This window comes from Rhamphochromis longiceps, linkage group LG6, assembly GCF_057381845.1.
Source record: "Rhamphochromis longiceps isolate RC_006_pf linkage group LG6, R_longiceps_female_GT1.1, whole genome shotgun sequence".
Lineage (NCBI taxonomy): Eukaryota > Metazoa > Chordata > Actinopteri > Cichliformes > Cichlidae > Rhamphochromis > Rhamphochromis longiceps.
Window position 1 is genome coordinate 32,201,923 of NC_140562.1, and position 24,429 is coordinate 32,226,351.

General features: G+C 38.9%; 2 protein-coding genes across 6 annotated transcripts; one reads left to right on the plus strand and one right to left on the minus strand.

Moving 5' to 3' along the window:
- Nucleotides 1-1,651: 1,651 nt before the first annotated feature.
- acox1 (acyl-CoA oxidase 1, palmitoyl) lies at nt 1,652-18,639 on the minus strand. Of its 4 annotated transcripts, none has more exons than XM_085410253.1 (14): nt 18,417-18,639; nt 17,116-17,275; nt 11,003-11,163; nt 9,834-9,941; nt 9,616-9,735; nt 9,385-9,500; nt 8,806-8,975; nt 8,254-8,416; nt 7,364-7,554; nt 6,915-7,094; nt 4,856-4,961; nt 4,098-4,241; nt 3,725-3,931; nt 1,652-3,521 (listed from the first exon to the last, which is right to left on the minus strand). In XM_085410253.1, exons 1-14 carry the CDS (start codon nt 18,523-18,525, stop codon nt 3,471-3,473), a joined length of 1,986 nt encoding a protein of 661 aa, XP_085266379.1. In that variant the 5' UTR covers nt 18,526-18,639; the 3' UTR covers nt 1,652-3,470. The 4 variants fall into 4 exon arrangements, with proteins under 4 accessions (XP_085266379.1, XP_085266380.1, XP_085266382.1 ...); XM_085410254.1 differs by lacking the exon at nt 11,003-11,163 and adding an exon at nt 13,157-13,317; XM_085410256.1 differs by lacking the exon at nt 11,003-11,163 and having other exon boundaries at nt 18,417-18,571.
- Nucleotides 18,640-18,656: 17 nt separating this feature from the next.
- ten1 (TEN1 subunit of CST complex) lies at nt 18,657-23,841 on the plus strand. Of its 2 annotated transcripts, none has more exons than XM_085410257.1 (3): nt 18,657-18,847; nt 22,135-22,292; nt 22,931-23,841. In XM_085410257.1, exons 1-3 carry the CDS (start codon nt 18,759-18,761, stop codon nt 23,074-23,076), a joined length of 393 nt encoding a protein of 130 aa, XP_085266383.1. In that variant the 5' UTR covers nt 18,657-18,758; the 3' UTR covers nt 23,077-23,841. The 2 variants fall into 2 exon arrangements, with proteins under 2 accessions (XP_085266383.1, XP_085266384.1); XM_085410258.1 differs by having other exon boundaries at nt 22,135-22,271.
- The last annotated feature ends 588 nt before the right edge of the window (nt 23,842-24,429 follow it).

Genomic DNA, 24,429 nt, shown 5'->3' on the forward strand with positions numbered 1-24,429 from the left:
CCCTCCTACAAAAAAGAAAAAATAGCTTCCATTTATGCTTATTGTATTTACTTTACAAGGGAGTTGGGATGATGTCATTCAAATCAAATACATTTTTCTTGTTCTTCACATGATTACTGCCAAACCATTAAACGTCACACTTTGTGTGTGTGCATATTTAATGTTTGTCCCATACAAACATACCTTTTAGCTTACATTTAGAGCTTGTTGTGATACAATCACCATTTGGTGGCAGAGGGTGACAAAGATCATTTACTTGATCAGAAATAAATATAGTGGTGCTCACATGCAGCCATGAATATCATAGTGTTTTGAAACCTGATGTGAGTAGCAAGGTTTAAATCAACTGAATTCTCAATAATCCTCCTAACTCTTAGACTGACCATTATTTACAAAATGAACTTCAAGGTTAATTTACATACATCGACCCCTGCAGGCCATTAAAAGAATACAGGTTTAATGTATTTCTGAATTAGCTTCACTTTTTATAACCAGAAAATACATCCATCTCTTACATGTGCATCATAATAATGGATGTTATAATATAGCTTATTATATAAATAGACATAAATCTATTTATCATAAAGTAAAAAATAATAAATAACTAAAGCTTTGAAATAAATATTTTGGAGTGCAATAGCACCCTAACCGTAGCCAAAATACCAAATAAGAAATACATAATAGTGGATACATAACAGTGGGCTACAAGCAGAATTTAGAAACACTTATAAAACTTTTAGTACATTAAAACTGTACTTCAGTAAAGTACTCAGAATAGAGTAATTGTAAAATTACATTATTACTGCAGCTGTCCATTGCCCCCTCACCACACTCATATGCATAGAGGTCATTTACTCCAACTCCTACACAAATATGCAGCATGCTTCATTGCACTGTCTGGTAGCTTATTCATTAGCAAACAAGCTGCTTATTCTACATTACAATCCTGTGATTTTAATAGCAATGTGTGTACATTACTTTGTACCCATTCAAAAATCAGTCTTAAGGAGTAGTGAACTACATTTTGCAGTAGTTGCTTTGTATTTGGACCAAAGTCATATTTGCATAGTAATTCAACAAGTTCAAAGACTAGTTTACTACTGAAATATTTCTCATTACTATGTAATTTGTTAACCATTAACAGATCAAGCTGTTGCCAATTTCAAAGTAGTAAGGAGTAATTCTGCAGCTGACGCACCTGCATTTCTGGATGTGTCTGATCAGTTTTATTTTATTATTTTGCAATTATGTTAAATTTTCGTTCGTGTAAACTGTAAATGTTTTTCCATGTAGGTTTGCAGTACTTCAGGTACTCGTGTAACATTGCCTACTATATAGCTCGAAAAACATTCCTTTCAACACTTAGGGAAAAATAATATATAGAAACCAAAAGATCAGTGTGAATACAGAATTTGCCTCTAAAGCAAAGTTAAGCTTCTTATTCTCCCAAAATATTTCTGCAAATACTTGCGAATATTCATTTAAAGGAACTCCAGGATTTTAGTGTCCAAACAGTTGGAAGTAAAAATAAGATACTGTTGGTCAAAGCCAGAAAATTCTGAACTGTATACATGTCACTCATTAATTTATTTCTCCAGATTTTTGTGGACTTTTTTGGTGGGTTTAAAAAAACAAACAAACCCACACACAATGGTGATATTTCAGGTCATGTCTTTATTTGCCAACCATAAAAACTGTTCTTACTCATTGAAACATGTTTTTATTTTAGCTTTTAAAAAAGAAAAAAAACAAACCTCAAACAGCTTACTCTTATATAGTGATCATTGTGACCGTTTAACAAATCAAAATAGTTTTGTGAAAAAAACAAAACAAATGAAATGCAATTACTTGTGAGAATATTCTGAATTAGAGTCAAGAAGAAGAAAATAAAACTCCTCCCCACCCACAATGACTGCACAAATTAGAAGACCAGTGTTACGAACAACTTTGTCATCAGAACTTACAGCAGACCCAAACCATTAAATACAGGATCGAAACAGGAGTCATGTGATAACATTCTGAATTAATGGTCAGGCACATAATTATTATACAAATCATCATCGTCTACAGCGAGGTTTTAGATTTAAGCTCACTGCCCAACAAGTCATTTACAAAAAAAAAAAAAAAAAAAAAAAAAAAAAAAAGTAATTTTACTGCTTTGCAGCATCACTTAAACAATTGCACTCTGAGATAAAAGGAACATTTTAGTAAACAAATTCATTTAGATTTCTTACATTGAAATATGTTAGAATAAATGAAAAAACAAAAAAAAAATCCATCCAGACCTTAACATAATCATGCTGAGCATTTACAGATACAGAGCCGATACTGTCAGAAACTGAAGCTTTGAGAATCCTAGCGTGCTGAACTTGATCTTCTCTCAGCCCCAAATTTTTTCCACCGTCTCAAATGTGCACACTGCCTCTCAGCTGTCCAGTGAGCTCAGCTCCTATTTATGGAGCACCAATACGGCGGACTTGCCATGTGACATAATGTTGGTCATTGTGTGGGAACAGATGCGGAATAAGAAATAAGAGAAGAGGCAGACAGATTCACCTTTTTGACTGAAATAAGACAACTGGAGGATTTAGGCAGTTAAAGGCTTGTGGGGACTACAGCTGGTGACGTGGGTTTACAGCAGACTGCAGCAGATGCTGTTAAAAACGGCCACATTTCTGGGGTACAGATGCTGAACATTTGATACTAAAACAAAATCACAGATTTCAAGTGAGCCATCAGTTAGCAGTGACTTTTACGATCATTTTATTACAATAAGTGACTGAAGAATCTCTCTTTATGAAAAAGTTTTTCAATCGAAAATTGTATCTGAAACAAACGGAAGTCTGCCATGTTATTGGTTGAATCTTGGTTGAATCACTGATGTGAAACTACTCCTTAAGCAGTACCATGATTGATAAATGTTATGGACAAACAAAAGCCTCTTCAAATAATTAAGAACAACAGTTTGTCACCCTGATTTTACCATTAGCCGATTGCCCACATTATGTAACAATCAGACATTCTGTACTTGCTAGAAGAGAGAGGGAGAAGAAAAAAGGAAATTTCAGGCATGCAGCAAAGAAATTGAGGGGAAAAAAAAAAAAAACTGACCACAAATAATACTTTGCAGTAGATGTTCTGTTCAAAAGGCAGGTCAGTCTAAAATTGTAAATGTGTGATTGTTAGTGTTAAAGCTATTCTTCAGGTCTCTCAGTGGGCTCACTTTATCAATTTTCAGTCTTGGTTGCATTTCCATTTCCCTTCATAAGACACATCTACTCACTTTAAAATTCCCTTCTCTCACTCTCTACTATCTTATAGGGTTAGTTCGCCATCTACCATGGCCTTAAGAGGGCTAATATTTGAAATATACCAGCTGGTAGCTAGTAAAAAGCCTCATGGGATAGATTAGTACTGTTGAGCCTGCAGAGTCAAAGGGTCCGGCCAGGAGGTGAGGTTCATGGATCAGTTCACAGTTTGGACCGCAGAGGCTTCAGGTACTTGTGGAAAGATTCGTGTACCTGTAGGGAGGGGGAAAAAAAAAGTTGCTGAAATAATGCATTGCATTGTACACAATGATCACACAAACAGGTTTAGTGTGAGGTTGGATTTGCCAACATCTTCATTTTCATATAAAACACACTCGAGTTCCACGCTGCTGATAAATGCAAAGAGCAGCTTAGCATTAACACTGTGACCATACAACCTCGTGGGCTCGACTGACCTCTGTAGCATTGAGGGGGGATTTGCGAGCCCACTCGAACATGTGCTCATAAACATTCCCATCGTATCGTCCCAGGACCGAATTCAGCTTCTTGTCGTGGATGTCAAAGGCATCCGCCAGGGCCACAGCGTTGGGCCTCAGCTGAGCCAGCAGCTCCTTGATTCGACTAGAAATCTGCATCACCTGAGGCACACTCAGCAGTCCGGCCTAGAAAAAGAATTTGAGAAAAACAAAAAACAAAAAAACCAAACCCACAACACCAGCAGCTGTAGAAATTTGGATCTTAGATCAGACCAAGCTGAGCAGTAGAAAGAGCCTTGAAACAGCACTGTTGTGCTTATCTGCTGACCACACACATGATGATTTTGCTTACCTGTAGGAAGTCTCCAGAGTTCTTTGTGATGCCATACAGGGTGTAGAGCAGAGCCAGGGTTGACAGCACTGAGTGTACTGCAGTATCAGCAACCTCCCCAAGCTTGTCAGTAAAGAGTGTCACTACAACATAGTGACAGTGGGCCTGAACACAAGAGAGAGAGAGAAAAAAAAAAAAAAAAAAAGAATATACATATACACACATATATACATACACACATATATACATACATACACATACACGGGGCGATCGTGGCTCAGGAGTTGGGATTTCGCCTTGTAATCGGAAGGTTGCTGGTTCGAGCCCCGGCTTGGTCAGTCTCGGTCGTTGTGTCCTTGGGCAAGACACTTCACTCATTGCCTACTGGTGGTGGTCAGAGGGCCCGGTGGCGCCAGTGTCCGGCAGCCTCGCCTCTGTCAGTGCGCCCCAGGGTGGCTGTGGCTACAATGTAGCTTGCCATCACCAGTGTGTGAATGTGTGTGTGAATGGGTGGATGACTGGATATGTAAAGCGCTTTGGGGTCCTTAGGGACTAGAAAAGCGCTATATAAATACAGGCCATTTACCATACACACACACACACACACACACACACACACACACAAGAACCGAAGATACTGACTAGTAACAAACAACCTCCAACTTTAGGGCAATATTCAAAGGGTGACAGATGTTTTAGATATTCTTTTCAAGTAAAACCTTCCAAGGTTAGTCATAATTTATTCATAAAAAAGGACAATCAAGCAAAATTGAACTTACATTTGAGGCTCTGACCAGGTCAATGGCGCTGTTGTTCCAGGCATCCTCCTGACTCTTCCTGCGTTGCAGCTCCTGCTGGATGCTCTTCGCTGCCAGCTCCACTAGACTATAAACACAGAAACATAGCGTGCATTAAGCAACAAAGCCAGAATTACCTCCTTGTGGTTGTAGGTAAGCTGCAGTTTTCCATCCCAGTATGTCTAGACTAAAATGTGTACCGAATGCTCTTCAATGGATCAACATTAAAGATTAGCGCTGACCTACAGAGTTGCATACTGAATACAACTAAATGTGAGTACGATCAGTCTTCCCTTTTCGTTCACAATTATAGATCAAAGAGTGTTTCATGTCACACTAAAGTTGACTTTTAACCTTTTGTGATGGAAAACAAAAAAAGATGAGCCCCTCCTATGACAGTAACTAGTGTTTGCATAATAGACTTAATAGATAAATAGCAGGTTTACACCAAAGACTTGGAGGAAGATAGTACACTAGTTAACCTACAACATTCAAGCTTCAATGAATACATCTAAAAATTGGGCTTAGACAGGGATTATGAAGTCCTGGATTAAGGCAAGTAAGCTAAAAATGAGGTTTTATGCTGTGAAATAATGATAAAAAAAACAAACAAACAAACGTTTTTGTGGCATTGCTGATGTTATGACAGATACTGTAAGAGCGGTTTCTTCTTTGGTGGTAAACAAAACAAATGCAGGGGTACAAAGAGAGCATTTTACAACTTGGGGAGGCAGAGCAGCCACCAACCTTAAACACAAATTAACTGAATTAGTTTTAGTCCGAAACGATACAGTATGTGCGCCCTTTGGATGAAACGAGAAACTTCCAGGTGCCTCAAATAATCAGAAAGACGTGGATTAAGATAAAAAGGGGAGATGAGAGAAGTTGCCTACGCTCCCTGACAAACACTGCTGAGTCCAAGTTAAACCTGCCTCCCTGATGGATTTATTTAATCTTCAATTTAGAGACGCTTTAATCCTCCCTCTTGCAATCGCCTTAGTTAGAGCAGGCAGAAATGTACGACTGAGCAAATGTCAGACTGTGCAAGTCCATTTTTAAGAAACACCAAACAAGCTTTTTAGTCTGGTTCTTGACTAAAGCCTCACCCCTCCCAAGCCTTACCTACCTGCCAACACAGAGTCAGTGTTTGACACCATAACACTCATTTAGTTTTTTCAGATATGTCAACTCCTCTTATGAAAAACTAGCCTTTTACTACTTTCTTTTCATCTGTTTAGTCCCAATACTTTAAGCATCATTTTCTTAATACTATTTAAAAAACAAAAACAAAAAAAAAAAAAACACCCAATTATAAATGCATATTTGCCTTTTAACCCTCTGATGTTTAAAGTTGGACCACATTTTAAAAAAACCCACACTTCCACCACAGTTGACACTCCTTGCCGGACGGGTTTCGATAATGACAGCTGCATATCATGTCACATGCAGGGAATGACCAACAACTGCAGGTGTAAGTCAGACTTGCACTAGCAAACTGAACTATTAAAGAGATCAGTAGTGACGACTGCAAAACTTGTTTTTAAAAAGAAAATACGGTGTATAACATTTAAGGAAGGACAACACTCAGTGGAAACCCATTCCTAAATATGAATGGGAATCAAAAAGCAACTTTGTCAGAGACCATCGTGATCATGGTTCTCAGTTGTGAAGTGGCAGCATGGAGAGGGCATATTTTACCACCCCGACTGCACTTTACTGTGTAGAAATGTTACTATACACAGTAAAATACACAGATTTCTTCTCTGTACACAGTTTAAAATTTTTTGTACACAACTTCTTTTATGGTTTTTCATTTTTCTAATATCTCCAATTGACTTTTCTTCCTGACTTCTTCCTTTTGCTGCTGGAGCGTGAATTTCCCCAGTGTGCAATCCAATGTTCAAGTTCCACCACCTTTTCTAATGTACGAACCCAGAAAACCTGTACAATTCTACTAGATATATAAATATTAAGGGCAAATAAAAGGAAACGGGTAATATTTCATGTAACAAGGTCATCATCTTTCCCACTGCTTTCTTACATGGCTGCTCGGAGTTTGTAGACCTCCGTCAGGCTAGTCAGGTCATTGATGTCAACCACTGTTGGCCTGGCAGCGACGGGCTGTGGCTGCACCCTCCGCACATCTGCTTCGTTCAGGTATGACACAATGCCGCTCAGCTGCTGGCCTGCCTTAGCCTGTTTGTAGCTCTTCACCAGGTATCTGCAGACACGAGTGCTCAGTTTAACAGTTAGATGCGCGAGATAGCTAGCAGCTGCGTTTCTATCAATTGAAAGCTTTACAGAAATATTTACTGTACCTATTAGAAATAAAAGTTAACATATCTTCATTTTTCAACTAACTGCATGTTTTAGTCATCGGTGTGAAGGTGAGTTTATGAACGGAGCTTATATGTTACACCACCAATACTGACACATAATTCAGCTTCAGTAGTTCTCTAATTTGTGGTGTTAAATGTCACTTTGCGTTACCTGGCAGTCTGCAGCATCATGACTGTATTCTCTCCTTCGTAGGTGCAGGTAGGGGTAAACTCAACATAAATGTCCGGCAAGGCACTGCTTCGAGAGTAACCGTGGCCACCACATGACATGCGGCACACCTCGATGGCTGAGGTCGCTTCCCATGAGGTGAAGGCCTTCAAACCCGCAGACAAGGCATGGAGCTGTGAATTAGAGAGCAAAGCAAGTGAAACAGATTAATTCATAGCTATGAATGAATTAAACTTAAGAAATGGGAACAAATATATGGTTCTGAGACAGGCTGGACTGAAAGTAAGTGGAAGAAAAAAAAAAAAAAAAAAAAAAAAAAAAAAAAAAAAGCAGTCTGTCCAAAGAAAGAGGACAGGCTACCATTCCACCAAAAACCAGCAACCGTGCCATCAAACAAAACCATATGCGACACAGATATGCTTCAGAAATGTCTGGTAATTGCTTTTCTAACATTTTGCTCAAAATTCCAAACAGATTTGGTTTTTTTTTTTTTTTTTTTTTTTTTAAATGTAAAGTGTAAAAATCTATTTAAAAAAAAAAAAAAAAAAAAGAAAGAAAGTGTTTTTAAATGTTATGTGATTAATCTGTCCATTGATCATCAGCACAATTCCTCACTTAATTCTCATTCTAGTACACCCCACCCAGCCCCCAACTTAATTTAGACCCTGACCACAGAAGTGGGATCAACAGAGTGGGTGAACTAGTCCCTGAGAAAAACTCCTGCAGTGGGAGAAGAAGGAGGAGGGGAAGGGAAGGAAAAAAAAAAAAAAAAAGAAAAAAAAAGAAAGAAAGTGTTTTTAAATGTTATGTGATTAATCTGTCCATTGAGCAATTAAGCTTTGCTGCCCCACATGAGGATGGCTGGTCAGTACCTCAGGCATCTCGCTGAAGTCTCCCTGGTTGATGTCTTCAGTAATGCGGTGGTAGGTCTGCCTCATGTACTGGCCAACAAAAGTGAAGGCATAGGCTGTGGCCAGCAGAGGGAACAGCTTGTACTGCTGTGTCTGATAGTCGAGGATCTGAGGCTCTGGCTCTCTGTGCAATAGAAACACAAAACTTTTTTTTTTTTTTTTTTTTTTCATGATTGAAACAGTGACGCAGACGAGTGAGACCACCGAGTTTAATGTCTCAGGTCTTTTTTTTATAGTCACCTATGCAAAAGTTGCAGATGTGTCAATCCTAGCTGTTTGCACTGCAGTATACTTCACATCACATACCGCTGGGATTCATTTTTCCTTTATGCTGATATTCGGGCAAACTAGGAACCACTAGTAGAGTGAAGTACTTTAAAGTACTAGTGTAACGTTCAGCCTGTTCACTTGATTTATTTCAGCTCAACTACAAATTTGTTTTTACTCACTACTTTTGAGTCATGAGATGTTTGTGCAAATGTTTGCATTGACAGCGATCAACTGTCCACTGACCCTGGCCGTATTTCAGACTGGTGACGCACGGCACTGTAGCGGATGGCAATGGTGGAGGACTTTGCAAGGGCTCGAGCTGACTCGGCGACAATCATGGAGCGGATGAACACCATGGTGCCGTAGGTCAGCTTAGTACTTGGTGGTTTCACATAGGTTCCATCTGGCTCCACCTGGTGGACAGAGTCATATTGAAGCCCCACTTGAAATGTATTTATTCTGTATCCATATAACCACCAACAACACCAAGTGTCAATGCATATTACCAAATTGAATAAGTATTTTTTGAGTAATTCTTGCAAGGCATTTGCAAATGTAATCCCAATGAGGACACAATTTCTGACACTCATCAGTTAAACCACCACTGTTAGCACAGATTGGCGCTTGATTATAAAATAATCTGCAAGGAGCAAAAGGACAAGAAATGGTTGAAACATGACCAATAACTGTGCATTATTGCAGTAACGGGGTATAATTTCAAGATCAGCAATTCCCTTCCCAAACATCACAAACAAAGAGCTGAGGTAAATTAATCCACTCATGGCGAATCACTGCTGTTAAAAAGACAAACTTTCATTTCACCTTGGCGTATTTCATCAGCATGTTTTCCCGTGGAATTCGTACGTTCTCCAATTTCAGGAAGCCGTTGTCAACTTCATTGAAGCCAAACTTGGGGCCAATGTCACCAACAACAATACCTGAGAGAGAAAGACAAACAAAGCTAGTAAGAGAAAAAGTGAGATGGACAGAAAGGATGATGAGGACTTACTTTACAAATATCACATTCAGAAAGTCATCACAGACTGTGGTTACCTGGCAGGGGTAAATGTGTGTTCATATCTCTGATGGGTACGATGAAAGCATGCAGACCATGGCAGTTTCCAAGAGTGTAAAGCTGTGCTAACACTATGGCATGGTTGGAGGTCTTCCCAACTAGAAAGAGAGGGTGAAATGGTTAAAAGCAAAACAAGAAAACCCCACAAACGCTATTCATGATGAAACCCCAGACCTAACGGAGTCAAAACACTTACGTCCTCCGGGCCACCACTTGATGGAGCTCACAGTGGGACTGTTCAAGACAAACTCTTGAGTGGCTGGATCATATGTGGCTGTGGTCTCCAGCCCTCTAAGGTGTGTGCCTGGAGTGATTCAATATGTCAAAGGCCACCAGACACACATGCAGAGAACACAGTTAAAAAGCAAAAGTAGTGCATCACAATGCTGGTTAGACATTAGCAGTCGATCTGATGATTTTTATGCAAAACTACTACTACTGTTAACAAACATGCCTAGACTAAAAATTACATTTACAGAACACAACTTTAGCATCAGAGATGGAAAAAAAAAAATCTAAGTTTAAACTTATAATAAATTGACAGCACATTTGGCCCTTGAGACTTAAAAATGGAGTATCCAGTATAAATTTACTTAAGTAAAATAGCTGAATCCACTTCTCTCCGAGAGAAGCTTGTAGGTGTTTGACAGATCTTAATTTTCAATCACAATTTTAAGATGATTCAGTTCTATGCTGTTTAAGCTGGATTTTACTGGTTTTTAGTTAAAGACATAACAGCCCATGCTGTTAAAGTATAGTAAAGATTATTAGTGAAGACAAGAAAACAAAACAAAAACACAAACCAGATAAGAAGAGCTACTGTGGAACAGGAGGGGTGGCCAGGGAGTAGAACAGCCAGTGAGAAACTACTCAATGTTTCTCTGTGTTTACATTTTTTTTTTAAAGTTCTGAAAGGAAAACTTTACACTTGTCCAGTGGCCCCGTGGACACAGATGTTATGTAAATGAATCATTAGTTTCAAGATTTTTTTTCTCTTTAACAAAGAAAACACTTCCACTGTTAGAGATATACTGGGTGCATTTACCATCATCTAATCTTAAAGTAGCACAGTGGTTTAACTCTTACTTTGTTTGCAGCAGTTCTCTAGTTGACTAAATTTACCTAAATTCCTTGAAGTGTCTTTAAATAAACCACTTGTACACCAGCGCATATTTTGGTTGGTGAATATACATATTTGAATAATAAACCAGTGTTGAATGCCATGTGTAAAATAAGCAGCACTAAGTTCTTTCTTACTTTAAATTGCAACCAACCTGACTCAATAGTTTGTGGGAATATCGACAATAAAATTAAAGATGGCATCGTGTTCCTAACTGGCCTACTCTGTTTCGGACTTCATTTTACCGTGGCCCATCTCAGTCTGAGCGTAGGTGCCGATGATCTTTAGGGTCCAGGCGGGCATGAAGAAACGGTCCATTTGCTCTGGGGTGGCCTGGTTGAGTAGTGTGGGCAGGAACATCCCGAGATGAAGATCCAGGGGCTCTGGCCTGTCAGGGTGCACACATCTTGGCCACGCAAGGCAGTGGGAAATGGGGAAAAAAGCAGGTTGTAATGTAGAAAGGGCGAGGAGAAGGGACGCAGATGGTGGAAATGATTATGAAGAGTTTAAGACAACGTTAGCAGAGATGAATGAGAAGATAATGATGCAGTTTTGTATCCGCAGGAAGAATTATTTACAGGAATTGAAATAGTGATGCAAGAATAAAAGACATGTGCACAAGCAGCAGAGAAAGAGGTGACAAAGACAAATTAAAACAATTTGTCAGCATGACATGCATATTGGAATTGCTGATTTGATCATGTGGTGAGAATCTAACTTCAAACTTCATAAATGCCATTTTCCAAAAGTTTGTCTTTAGTAGCTGGATCTACACATTTACCCATACCACTGACAGGGATGACCAAGACTTGAACTTTAGCCTACTCTCAGTTTGGGTTGCTCAGTTGGCAACAACTCAAAGCCACCAAAAATGTTTAGGGGAGTTGAACGGATACATAGATGTAAACTGGACCTGCTTGTTACAACGCTGACAGAATGTATATTAATTAAGTCTAAAGAGATAACTGGTAGTGTTATTTATATGCTCGTTTTGAATATGATACTAGTCACATGTTGGGAAATCAAGTTGGGATGGGGCAGCCAAAGTGGAACATTTAATTATTAACATGACTTTGTAGTTACAAAAACAAAACAAAAAAGGATAGTGCTTTCTTTGGTCCTGAGATCATTTACAATGGACAAAAATTGTTTAATGATTTTTGGAACCCATGGTTAGAGTGTCCTGCAGGCTAAAGAGGAGAAGGAACATTAAACAGTCCAGTCATTGAAAGGATTCAATGTGTCGTGAAAAAAAAATAAACAAAACCAAACAAACAAAAAAAACCCCAAAACAAAACAGAAGCAGTTAGTTCCTAAACAAAGGAGCAAAAATGTGCCACCCCCAACTTTAATAAAATAGTGTAGCAGGCAGCAAATTCAAAATGAGCAACTGTTGCCAACACACAGTGCAGAGTTTTTATTTTTTTTTGCATCATTTTCAGTGAATATGGGGTCTAAATCGCAAATTCCAGCAGTCTGATATTAGGAATAGCCTCACAAGAGTGTTAAGGCACCCTTGACCACAACTAAGTGTTCTCTCTAACTGACCCAGTGTAGGCTCAAACCAAACTGAACTGGTGAGTGAATACAGGGGTAAATATTAAGTGCAGCTTTGTGACAGATTTACAAATTCAAAATAACATCCACCAGGCTTTTTAACAGAAAGCCACCAAATAGCTGCTTGGCCTACATTCTCTCTCACATAGATTTGCTAATTTCTCAGATTACAAAGAGACATTCAGAGGCCTCATTATGAACTCATGAGCCACAAACTTCTGCAGCTTATAATGCTGCTTCTCTTACTCTTTCAAGATTTCATGAAAAAGACAACTGAACTAGTTTCATGTTTCTAGTTCCCATCATTTCAAATCCACAGGCCAAACAAAGACAGGCCATCTCTGATCAGTTATTCAGTCTTAATTGTTAAAATCATGCATAGAAAAGAGTGCAAATCAGGGGAGCAATCAAAATATACACAAGCTTCATAATTGGGGCATTATCAACATAGAAAGGGGAATGAAAGAGTCAGTGGGAAGGAAGTAGACTTAGAAACTGCTTATGGGAAAGTGTTGATGACATAAAACTAGTTTAATATTTAGGGTCTAAATGGGAACTTCTACTGAAGCTACGCTAATAGCATGGATAGATCTACATGTAGCGTCTTTTAGAAAAGCATGCAAACTGCAAACACAATCATAAGGACACACATGCAACTACTTTGGATTTTCTCAATATTTTGCTTCTGTCAAACACATACAAGAAATTAGAGTTATGGTTTTAAATGTTTTATTCTTTTGCTCAAATGTGACTGCTGATCATTTATCAGCAGAGGATGATAAAGTTTTGTCCAAGGGCCTTAATCAACATTCAGTAAGTTCAAAGCTAAGTCCAGGACTGACCGTGACCCATCTCAGTTTGGGCATAAGTGCCCATCACCCGGTAGGACTCTGCCAAAGGCAACCATTTCTTTTTTTGGTGATGGTCACATTGGCTGTGCAGGAATGGGATGAACATGGCAAAGTGTAGTCCCAAAGGCTCCTGATTGTTGCCTTTGACCATACTGGGTAAAGGGAAGTGTACACAAGTGTGGTTCAGACAATGTTAACTCGCATATTAGACATGGATAATTTGATTACATCCAATTGGAAGTTTTCTACATACATCAAGTTTGGATCTGTCAAACACATACAAGAAATCAGAGGTATTCTTGGTGTTAAACACTTTTCCCATCCTGCTTAAAATGGCATTTTGCCTGGCCTTAGAGATCATTTATTAAACTTTTTTGGGGAAAAATAAAAATTGTAAATTTGAAGCGTTTCAACACAGAATCATTAAGTTTTGTCTAAGGAACTCCAGAAAAATTAAGTTAATTTGTGTCAAAAGCTAAATCCAAGACTGACCGTGACCCATCTCAGTTTGGGCATATGTGCCCACCACCTGGAAGGACTCTGTCAGAGGCAACCATTTCTTTTTTTGCTGAGAGTCACACTGGCTGTGCATGGTTGGAAGGAACACCCCAAAATGTATTCCCATAGCCTCAGGGATGTTGCCTTTGACCATACTGGGTGAATACAAGGTCAGATTTACCATCAACTCAAATGTTAGATGACTGCATTATTTTATGACATCAAGTTTATTTCCTATATAGTGATATTAAGTTTGGATCTGTCAAACATACAAGAAGAGAGAGACACTCTGTTCAACAGTTCCCAGTTTTGCTAAAATAAAACAACCCCAAAATAGTCTCGTCTTCCCCAAAATATAACTTAGATTAAACTCTCAAAAGTTGCAAATTTGAGGCATTTTAGCACAGCATCATGAAGTTGTGTCTAAGGGTCTTAAATAGTCAAGCCAATAAGTTTAAAGTAAATCCAAGAATGACTGTGACCAGTTTGGCCAGATTTTACCAAGTGGAGCAACCCCCCCCCCCCCCCCCCACACACACACAAAAAAAAAGCAAAAATGCAAGTGAAGAGATCTAATAGTACTCATTTTAAAACAAAGATGCATGGACTTTAATGTACAAAGTGTGCTAATTAGCCAGTCAAAAATAAATATACCCAATGAACCCAGTAAATAACCAAAACAGTGTGTGCATTAGGGCTGCCACAAACGATTATTTTGATAGTCGACTAGTCACCGATTATTTTTGCGATTAGTCGACTAATCAGATCATCATCCATTGGACGTAAAACGTACAGCTTATTGCACCAGCATGCATCTGCTCTTATATAACTATCATTAGCTTACAGCTTTAAGTGTTTAAGGTATGTGCTAACTAAAAATAAAGACAAGATGATAGTTTGTTTCAGTGAAGTTTAATAAACTCCTTGCTATCTAAAATATAACAGGACACTGGAGTATATTCTGGAGCATCTCACACTTCTGATAATCAGCTGTCTGCTTGACGTTTATTCAGCTGTGTAAAAACTAGAACTTTAATCTCAGCCAAACAGATTTACTCAGGAACAAATAAAATACTAAAAGAAAAAAAAAAAAAAAAAAAGCCAAACAATAACATTTTTAAGTTATCTAAGTGACTCATATGTTTAACCTGAGTAGCGAAAGATGGCGGTGGGTTTGAAAACGATTTGCCGGGAGTCCGGTGTTCTCACGGCGCTAGTGACCTAGCCCCCGGCTAGCTATCGAGCTAGTGGGTAACAGACGTCTCCGAAAACGTCGGAGCGCTTTTGAAAATATGTGGTGTCTTGATAAACTGAGCAGATATTTGAGGTTTCCACAGCTACATTCCCACCTGAAAATATGTTAAACGTTTATTTTGTGACCCAGAAAGAATAAGAGTAATATTAAAACTAACTAGCTGCCGCCATTGTTGGAAACTGAGCTGGGCCGTGCTATGAATTCTGGGACACAGCTTCTTCTTCGGGGTTTAACGGCAGCTGGCATCCTTGTACATGCAGTGCTGCCATCTTCTGTTTCAATCCGTTATTACACTCTTAAATCCTACTACTTATTCCTGCGTCTTTTGTGATCTTACAAAGCTTCAAACGACGCGTCGACTATTAAATCAGTCGTCGACAATTTTGATAGTCGACGTAATCGTGACTAGTCGACTAATCGTGGCAGCCCTAGTGTGCATGGAAATGCAGATTTTAAACATGTGCTTCTCTACAAAAGCATTTAACAATTCAGATGAACTGGAGGCAGTGGAAGGAAAACCAATAGGGAATGTTTGGTTTTCTTTTTTTCTTTTTTCTTTTTAAAAATGGGGCAACCCTCTTAGAAATTGCTGGGGACTGTGTGCAGATAAATCTGTACGATCTCTAGACAGATCCAACAGCTCAAGTGAAATACATGACAAACTATTACAGCGATTGTGTAGATAATGAACAAAGAACTTTGCTTACAGTCAGATCCTGACCCATCTGCTTTTTTAATAAGTGGAAACATTTTTCCCTGTATGTTATGCAATGTTGCAAGCCAAAGCCCCATTAAAAGCTGTATTTTGGCAGACATTTCAGTACAGCATGCATTATGTGGTAGTGGGGAAATTTTAAAACATTTAAAAATTAAAACAAACAGGTAATGTGTCATGTTGCAGAGCTCTGTGTGTATGCACCTCTGAGAAAAAGGCACAGAGTTGCTCTTGTGCTCTTTGCAGTTTTCATTGTGGATCAATCTCTATGCAGAAATATGACATTCAACCTGAAACACTCCAAACCCATCTGCTCACTGTTCCTCATCAAAATATGACAATAGTCTTCAGTAATATGAGGACCAGAAGAATGTGGGGCTCAGCTCTAAACATGCAGGGTGAGAACTCAGTGACGAGCTACAGATCATTTGGGGATTTTTGACTGTTAATAAATCTGGTCATGTGTCTTGACAACTCAAAGGATTTGTATGAATATGTGCAGTTTACAGTGGAAGTAAAGCTGCACTGCATGGTAGAGCTTTGAAGAATTGAGTTTAAGTAAATGCACACAGCTCATGAAGAAAGCGCACGATACGTGGCAGATTGCTGCCCTCTAACACAATTTTAATCTTTTGCGAACTTTGCTCCAGCTGCTTTTGTTGTTGACTTAGTTGCCAAGACTGGTTTAAAAAAAAAAATCTACTTGATTGGGTTCAATTTGGAGGGGGGAGGGGGGCTCTTAACCTCCTAGGACCTGGCGTCCACATATGTGAACATCACATTTTGGGTTATTTAGACCAAAATACTAAAATTTGCTCTACAAGGGCCTGATATCCACTTACGAGGACATTATACTGCTACTGTTCTATCGAAATTTTAAACAAATATCCTCATAAGTGGCTCTCATTTTTCTCAGAAACAAAAATTAGGTAAAACTTTTTTTATTTTTTTTTAAGTAATTCTTTGTTTTTACATTCATCAGGTTCCAATCAGCCCAAATATCAAAGAGAAATTAAAAATGCATGCCGTGGAAGAGTTCGGGTCTTAGGAGGTTAATTAAGAAAACTATATTAGGGCCGTTCATGTAACATCTGTGACACTGTTTGAGATTATTGCTCGGGAACAAACATTGGTTTTCGTTGCTTTGCATATCGCACACGAGCTGACAGAGAAGGTGGGTGGATAATTTGATTACTGTCAAAGTACAGTCGGGGTGTAGTAACATTAACGTACACCACATACACGATACTTTACCTTTGAGCCTCACATCATTTGCTTCATAAGAACATTTCGTTAAGCCTTTTTATGAGTATACGCTGAAATGCACTGAGTGTGATAAGCCCCCCCTCCCCACTTATACTTCTACAGATGAACAGCATCTACACACAAATGAGTGGATTTAAACATTTGCAGGCTGTTGTTTAATAACAAACCCATTTACTTTAACAGTTGGCTTTATGAGCAGATTCCTCTACCACATACCTCTTATAGTGGTAGATCTCCTCTGGGTCAGCAATACCATACTCTCTGAGCTTCAGGATCATTTGGGCACTTTTTCTAACGGCTTGGTCATAGCGCTCACTGCGGGACAAGAAGTTTGGGTCTTCTTCCTTAAAGTCTGGGTCGCTGAAAACGAGTGACTCTACAGTGGAAATTCAAACATTCATGCATTAGTAAGGCAGCTACTAATTGAACAGGTATGGCACGCTGAAAAGGATGAATCCCACAAATACCTCAAGGCCAAACACATAGTAAGCCTGTTTCACCAGAATTGAGTAGGACACAACCACTCAGCATCCTATAATAAACTGTAAAGAAGTCATTCGCTTAGCAGAATGGTTTTAGTGTCCCCCCCTATGTAAAAGACAGTAATTACATTTCTAAAAGAGGTCACATGGGAAGCTGGGATTGCTGCAAAGGTAACTCTACACATAAGCTGAGTTCAGTTCTGCTTAATATCAATAACTAATTCTTTCTCTTTATGAAGTTATTGGTGTGATTCTCCAGTCCCATGTGGCCCCTTGGGAAAATTAATTGTTCCCCCCTGTCCTGTGATCCCTGATGACACAAGAAACAGCTTCCGTTAGCTTGGCATTAGCAGTTTATCAGTTTACATGAGAGACACATTAACCTTTACTAAAAAAACACTGCAAATGCCCGTTTATTGATTTCCACAATGCCAAATTCCAGCTTGAATTTGGACATTGGAGTACCGGATGAAAGATTTCACTGTACATAAATATACCTCCATAGTAATCAGTATGCGCCTCAAGTTGTACGTGCTGAACTAACATTACACGGGACGTGTCAGCAGTTTGGGTTCATCTACCGCTGTCCACAATAAAAAAAAAAAAAAAGAGAAAAAAAAGAAGTGGGTTAAAGTGCATTGCTTCAGTACAGTGAAACGCATGAAACGTAATCATAAATATAAATGACACTAAAGCCGAATTTAGATTCGGATCGCATAAAAATCATTGTGGCACAGTCACCTTCAGAAATGCCACTTTAAACTAATAATTCTGAGACTGATATCTAAAACATATAAAAGTGTGTTGCACCCCGGACACTAAAAGTCACCTGCAGGTTATGAGAGCTGCTAACACCTTAGCTAACAGCCGATGGAAACACGGCTGTGCTAACATTAAACTTCTCTTACCTTCACGTGAGTGTTTTTTACTTAAATACAAGTACAGGTCCCATGATCGTATTAAATCAAAACAGTCAGCAGCACCAAACGCGTTAAAATAACATGTTTTGATCAAGGAAGACATTTACAATCTCACCAATTTCTCGCCTTCTTCTGGTCTTTTCTGGGCCACCGTCCAAAATAAAGGTCAGTTTTTCGACGTCAAACGTGGCATTTTTTCTTTCCTTAACGATATCAGGATTCATGGTTCCGTCTCAGACTGGAAACAATACTTACTACTTAAAACTATGAAGCGACCCAGATCCTAAAACTCCTGCAAACTGACGGCTTCTCCTGAATCGGCCTCTTATCCACGCAGGCGCAGAGAGGCGGAGGTAAGCCACGTGACATGTAGCGCGGAAGTACCAAGTCGTCTTCAGTTAAACGACTCTTAAATTTTAATCATACAAACCAAACATTTTTTTTTTAAGAAATCGGGATGCTGCCCTTAGCTGCAGTTTTTCATTTCCCCTGGGAAATAAACTCTGGAAGCGTGGAGGAAGGACAATCAGTCAGAACATTTGGCAGGTGGGTTTTGTTTCAAACTAGAAAAAAATCTTCCGTGTGTGGTTAATGAGATCACGAACAGCCAGTTGTGACAAGCATAATATCTTGTATATACCTGATCTAATGTGGTCAGAGAGGACAGAATCAGACTTATATTAGTAGAGCTACGACTTTTGGTTGTATTTCAGTAAATTCGATATTTAATTTAAATTTTCTAAAGCATCTGTTTGTTGATTTAGCCCACACACCTTTATTCTTCCATAGGCATTAAGAGGGTAAGTAGCAACCAGATGCTGAGAATCAAATGCAGTTGAGCTATTGACCATGGGTAAAATGTGAACTTTTGACAGTTTTCTGGCTAGGAGCATTCAGATGTCTTTTAACATGGTGCCAAGGAGGAAAAATATCAACAATGATCTTTGATCATTAAAGCAATCTTCACTGCTTATCTGTCTGAGATGGATTACAAGACCAACCAATCTAAAGTCCATCGTTCAATAGTGAATTATTCACAAGTGGAAAAATATTCAAGACCGTTGACAGTCTTCCCAGAGGTCCATGCCCCATCAAATTCAACTAAAGGTCAGCCGTCTAATGGCCAGAGAAATAGAAAAAATGTTAGTTGTCAAAGTATCTTGAACTCTACAGGCTTCAGTTAGCCTATTAAATATTAAAGTTCATGATCATACTATTAGAAAACAAGACCAAAGCGGAGATATTAGACTATAATGAACAGCACCACATTTGGCAAATCAAATGCAGCATGTCAGCACGAACATTATGGGCCATAATTCCTCCACAATGATATTAGACACCGATAAAGTCATTTGTCAGAAAACGATTACTTCACGTTACTGTTGTTAAAGGTCAAACCACCTTCAAGTTACTGAATCATGAGGTGTACTTAGTTTTTCACTGCATGTGTTACAGTTAGAGACTTATTATACTTTCACAAATTAAGGCAATAGGATGCAGTACAAGTAAAAGGTGTTTGTAAGATAGTTAAAGTCTGAAAAACTGTTATTAAAACCATACAGTTTCTGAAAATTTCCTCTTAAAAATGAAAATCTTTGAAAATGAACTTTCTCTGCACTCTAGGATTTTTGCTGTCTTCACTGACTGGCAGCAGCACTGAGGGTGGTAGATGTTGACTCAGGCAGAAATGACTGTGTAACTGACATTAATGATTTCATAGCGCTTCTCTGCTCATACACCTTTATTTATCGTTATCCCCTATTCTCCTGTTTGTCACCTAAAACGTAAGTAATTTATAAAGTTTACTTTTATAATTAAAAAGTAAACATATGTCTGAACACAGACAGAACACAGACAGTGGAAAAATGTCAGTCCTAGTTTTACTGGATCTCAGTGCAGCATTTGATACAGTTGACCACAACATATTACTCAAACGACTGGAGAACTGGACAGGTCTTTCAGGAACTGTACTAAACTGGTTCAAAACATACTTAGAAAACAGGAAATACTTTGTATCAATAGGTAACTTCACATCCGAGCAGACAAGTATCACATGTGGAGTTCCCCAAGGTTCCATCTTGGGACCCCCTCTGTTTAACATTTACATGCTCCCACTGGCACAGATTATAAAGAACAACAAAATAAACTACCACAGCTATGCAGATGACACACAAATATATATCACAATGTCACCAGGAGACCGAGGCCCTGTACAGGCTCTTGGTAAATGCATTGAGGAAATTAATGACTGGTTGAGCCACAATTTTCTCCAACTAAACAAAAACAAAACTGAAGTAATAGTCTTTGGCGCCAAAGAAAAACGATTACAGGTCACCAGAGAACTTCAATCTATACATCTAAAAACCACAAACCAGGCGAGAAATTTGGGTGTAGTGATGGATGCAGACCTAAACTTAGAAAAACACATTAAGACAATAACAAAATCAGCTTACTATCACCTCAAGAATATATCAAGGATAAAAGATCTGATGTCTCAACAGGACCTGGAAAAACTAGTCCATGCATTCATCTTTAGTAGGCTTGATTACTGTAACAGCATCTTTACAGGTCTACCTAAAAAATCAGTCAGACAACTACAGCTCATTCAGAACTCTGCTGCTCGAGTCCTCACTAAGACCAAAAAAGTGGACCACATCAGTCCAGCTCTGAGGTCTTTACACTGGCTGCCTGTCCGTCAGAGGATAGACTTTAAAGTTCTGATGCTGGTCTATAAAGCTCTGAATGGTTTAGGACCAAAATACATCAGTGACCTCCTGACCCAGTATGAACCTTCCAGATCCCTCAGGTCATCTGGATCCGGTCTTTTATCAGTTCCCAGAGTCAGAACCAGACACGGAGAAGCTGCATTCAGCTTTTATGCTCCTTATATCTGGAACAAACTCCCAGAAAGCCTCAGATCAGCTGAAACACTCAGTTTATTTAAATCCAGGTTGAAGACTCACCTGTTCTCAGCTGCATTTGAATAAAGCACCAAATCCACACTTGTAAGCTTAAATTTCAAAACTTACACTAACTACTGATCTTATCTGTTTTGATTTTATATACTGTTTTGTTTGTTTGTTAAGCTTAAATTTCAAAACTTACATTAACTACTGATTTTATCTACTGTTCTGATTTTATCTGTTTTAATTTAATATACTGTTTTGTTTGTTTGTTTGTTAAGTGGGTTTAGAGCTCTGGGTAGCTCCCCAGCTGGGTCTAGACTGGGTCTAGAGAGTATTTTAAATTCAGGGAATTTAAAATAGAAAGTAGCTCGTCCACAGAAGGACTGGTAGCTCCCCTTACGATAAGGGTTCAGATCGCGTGAACAGGTGTGAAATGTGTGTGTTTAGTTAGTTTGTTTGTTTGCTTGTTTTAATCAATTTTAAATCATGCTTTTTATTTGTTTTTGTTTCTAATGTCTCTGTAAAGCACTTTGAATCACCTTGTTGTTGAATTGTGCTATACAAATAAATTTGCCTTGCCTTGCCTTGCCTCGCCTTATTACTATCAATTTAAAAAACAAATGGAGCAGATTAAACATACAGAAGCTACTGTGTTGTTCACACTTTATGGCCCCATTGGCTGTTCATTAAACCACTAAAACATACACAGATCAGCGATTATATCTTCTACATAGATTTAGACCGTACTGCCCTGTTTACACACTTTTTAAAAAAAAATATTGAAGGGTAGCTTTTGTGAACCGGTTGTGTAAATGATTATTTAAATTGTAAATCATACAAAGTTACTCTTGTATAGCTCAATAACTAAACCACGGATCTGGAAATGAACCAAATTCACTTTAAAATGTTTTACTCATTTTTTTTCAGACTTGTATGCTATCAGCCTGAGGAGTCCAGGGCTACGCTGTCAGCACAGCATGCTTCTAAAGAGCACCGTGTGGTTGTCCACACCTTGTTTGTGGAGCCCTTCAACCCCATAATTGGAGCCCAGTACACTGTGCTGGGTGAGATAGAAAATGATGAGAGTAAGAGAAATATTTCACACAGACAGACAGTGTGCAAAAATGTTGCAGGGGACTGTTCAGATGTTAATTTACCCTCACATAACTTAAAAATGGGAAACATTAAGCAAGTGTCAGTTTGTCCTGTGTGTGGTTGACCTGATGCCAGCTTTAAATGCTATGTTTGTTTGTTTGCGTTTGTTTTGGAGCGACCGTGGCTCAGGGGGTTGGGAAGTGTTGGGAAGCGTCTGTAACCGGAAGGTCACTGGTTCGATCCCCGGGCTCTCTGTCCTGGTCGTTGTGTCCTTGGGCAAGACACTTTACCCTTCCGCCTACAGGTGATGGCCAGAGGGGCCGATGGCGCGATATGGCAGCTTCGCTTCTGCCCCAGGGCAGCTGTGGCTACAACCGCAACTTGCCTCCACCAGTGTGTGAATGTGAGAGTGAATGAATAGTGGTATTGTAAAGCGCTTTGGGTGCCTTGAAAAGCACTATATAAATCCAATCCATTATTATTATTTTGGGCAAATGTAAATTGCAGTTCAGTACCAGTGAAATTTCTTTGACTCTATTTAGCTTTATGCTGCCTTTTGAAAAATTTAATTCAGGGGTGATGTTTTAGTGCTATCACCTGCCTGTGTTTGTAACTTCTTGTCCTACAGGAGTCGGTGCAATGGTCCGTGCCCGTGTGCTGAACTGTGTTGACGGTGTAAACATTGCCCTTCTGGAGAAAGCCATCACTGAACAAAGAAACTTCTTCACAGAGAGGGAGCGCAAACTGGGTGCACAACCTGCAGATGCAACATGATCAGGGACTTTATTCATGTGGTTTCTTTGGTCATCAGAGCTGCAGTGATGCCCCTTGCTGTGCTGTCTGAACAGTGAACTTAATAACTGTCTAAATTTGCGTAAAAGACACGGGTTCACTTCTGAGAGTTTAAATGACTGTCCTGATCTGGGATTTTTCTGCACTTGATCAAGGGATTGCTTTTAAACAGCTAAAGCCCCGCATTAGTGGGGCATTATTAGATTTTCTTGTAGGGTCATTAAAGAGTTACAAACAGATGGTTTGGGTTTATGGCTCATAAATATGTCACATTTTTAGTTTTGTCTGTGATTCTGAAGACTCAAGGTGATGATTCGGCATGGACACAGCTTTAAAGATATGAGCAAATATCCGTATGCATGTAATATGATAAAACTTCACTATATGTCCAAACATACTGGGCCATCAGGAGCAGCTTGGCCATGGAAACATCAGTGCCAGAAGAGGTTAGGATTCTGCAGCTGTTAAGCCAGCAGAGTTTTGGTGAATATTATGCATTGCACCTCAAGCTGGTGCCCCCTTTCTGTAACTGTGCGTTGTCTGCTACTTTGAGACTGAATTGCGTCCTAAAAACTTTGCAAACGTAATATTGGGAAATCTCATCTGACTGTTAAAGTTTAGGTCAGGTTTATGTTGTCTGTCCCATTAATTTTATCAGCCAAGTGTGTTCTTAGCAGAAGTTAATATTAAGAAATGATCAGATGTAGAAATTTTTGTACAAATTGAAATAAAGGATTGTTTGAGTCATCAGTGGCTTCCTTTTAAGCCCCTTTTTGGAATCTATCATTTGCCTTAAATGTTTCATGAAAACAATTTTAATATTAGTCTAAGATCACCCAAGTAAATTAAAAAATACAGGTTTTATTGATTAATTTATTTAATATTTGATGATTTAATTTATTAAGGAAAAAAACTATCCAAACCTACGTGGCCCTATGTCAAAAACTAATCCCCCCACTTTTTAAGTCATGAATTAACCGTGATTGAAAACTTTTTGTTGGAAAGCTGGGTTCTAGTTCACTAACCATACCCAAGCCTGATCACTGTCAGGCAAGTAGAATAAAAAAACCCACTTAAATAGAACCTGTTTGATAAAGTGAAGCGGCCTAAAAGAACTCACAAAGCAACACATCATGCCACTGTCTAAAGAAATGGCTGAGAAACAAAGTTACTGACATCTATCAACCTGGAAATGGTTACAAAGATATATCTAAGGCAGTGTTTCCAGTGAACAACCCTGTGAGCCTTTATTCACAAATGGAGGAAACAGTGGTGATCCTTCCCAGGAGTGGCCAGCCAACCAAAATTACTCCAAGAACACATCATCGACTCATC

Excerpts from the sequence above, each read along its gene's own strand:
- acox1 (XM_085410253.1), bottom strand. The coding sequence starts at position 18,525 with ATGAATCCTGATATCGTTAAGGAAAGAAAAAATGCCACGTTTGACGTC. Across the intron at positions 11,164-17,115 it reads GAGATCTACCACTATAAGAG|ATGTGTGCACCCTGACAGGC; the intron begins GTATGTGGTAGA and ends TGCGTGGCCAAG. Across the intron at positions 3,522-3,724 it reads CCCCCCTCAATGCTACAGAG|GTACACGAATCTTTCCACAA; the intron begins GTCAGTCGAGCC and ends CCCTCCCTACAG.
- ten1 (XM_085410257.1), top strand. The coding sequence starts at position 18,759 with ATGCTGCCCTTAGCTGCAGTTTTTCATTTCCCCTGGGAAATAAACTCT. Across the intron at positions 18,848-22,134 it reads TCAGTCAGAACATTTGGCAG|ACTTGTATGCTATCAGCCTG; the intron begins GTGGGTTTTGTT and ends ATTTTTTTTCAG. Across the intron at positions 22,293-22,930 it reads TGAGATAGAAAATGATGAGA|GAGTCGGTGCAATGGTCCGT; the intron begins GTAAGAGAAATA and ends CTTGTCCTACAG.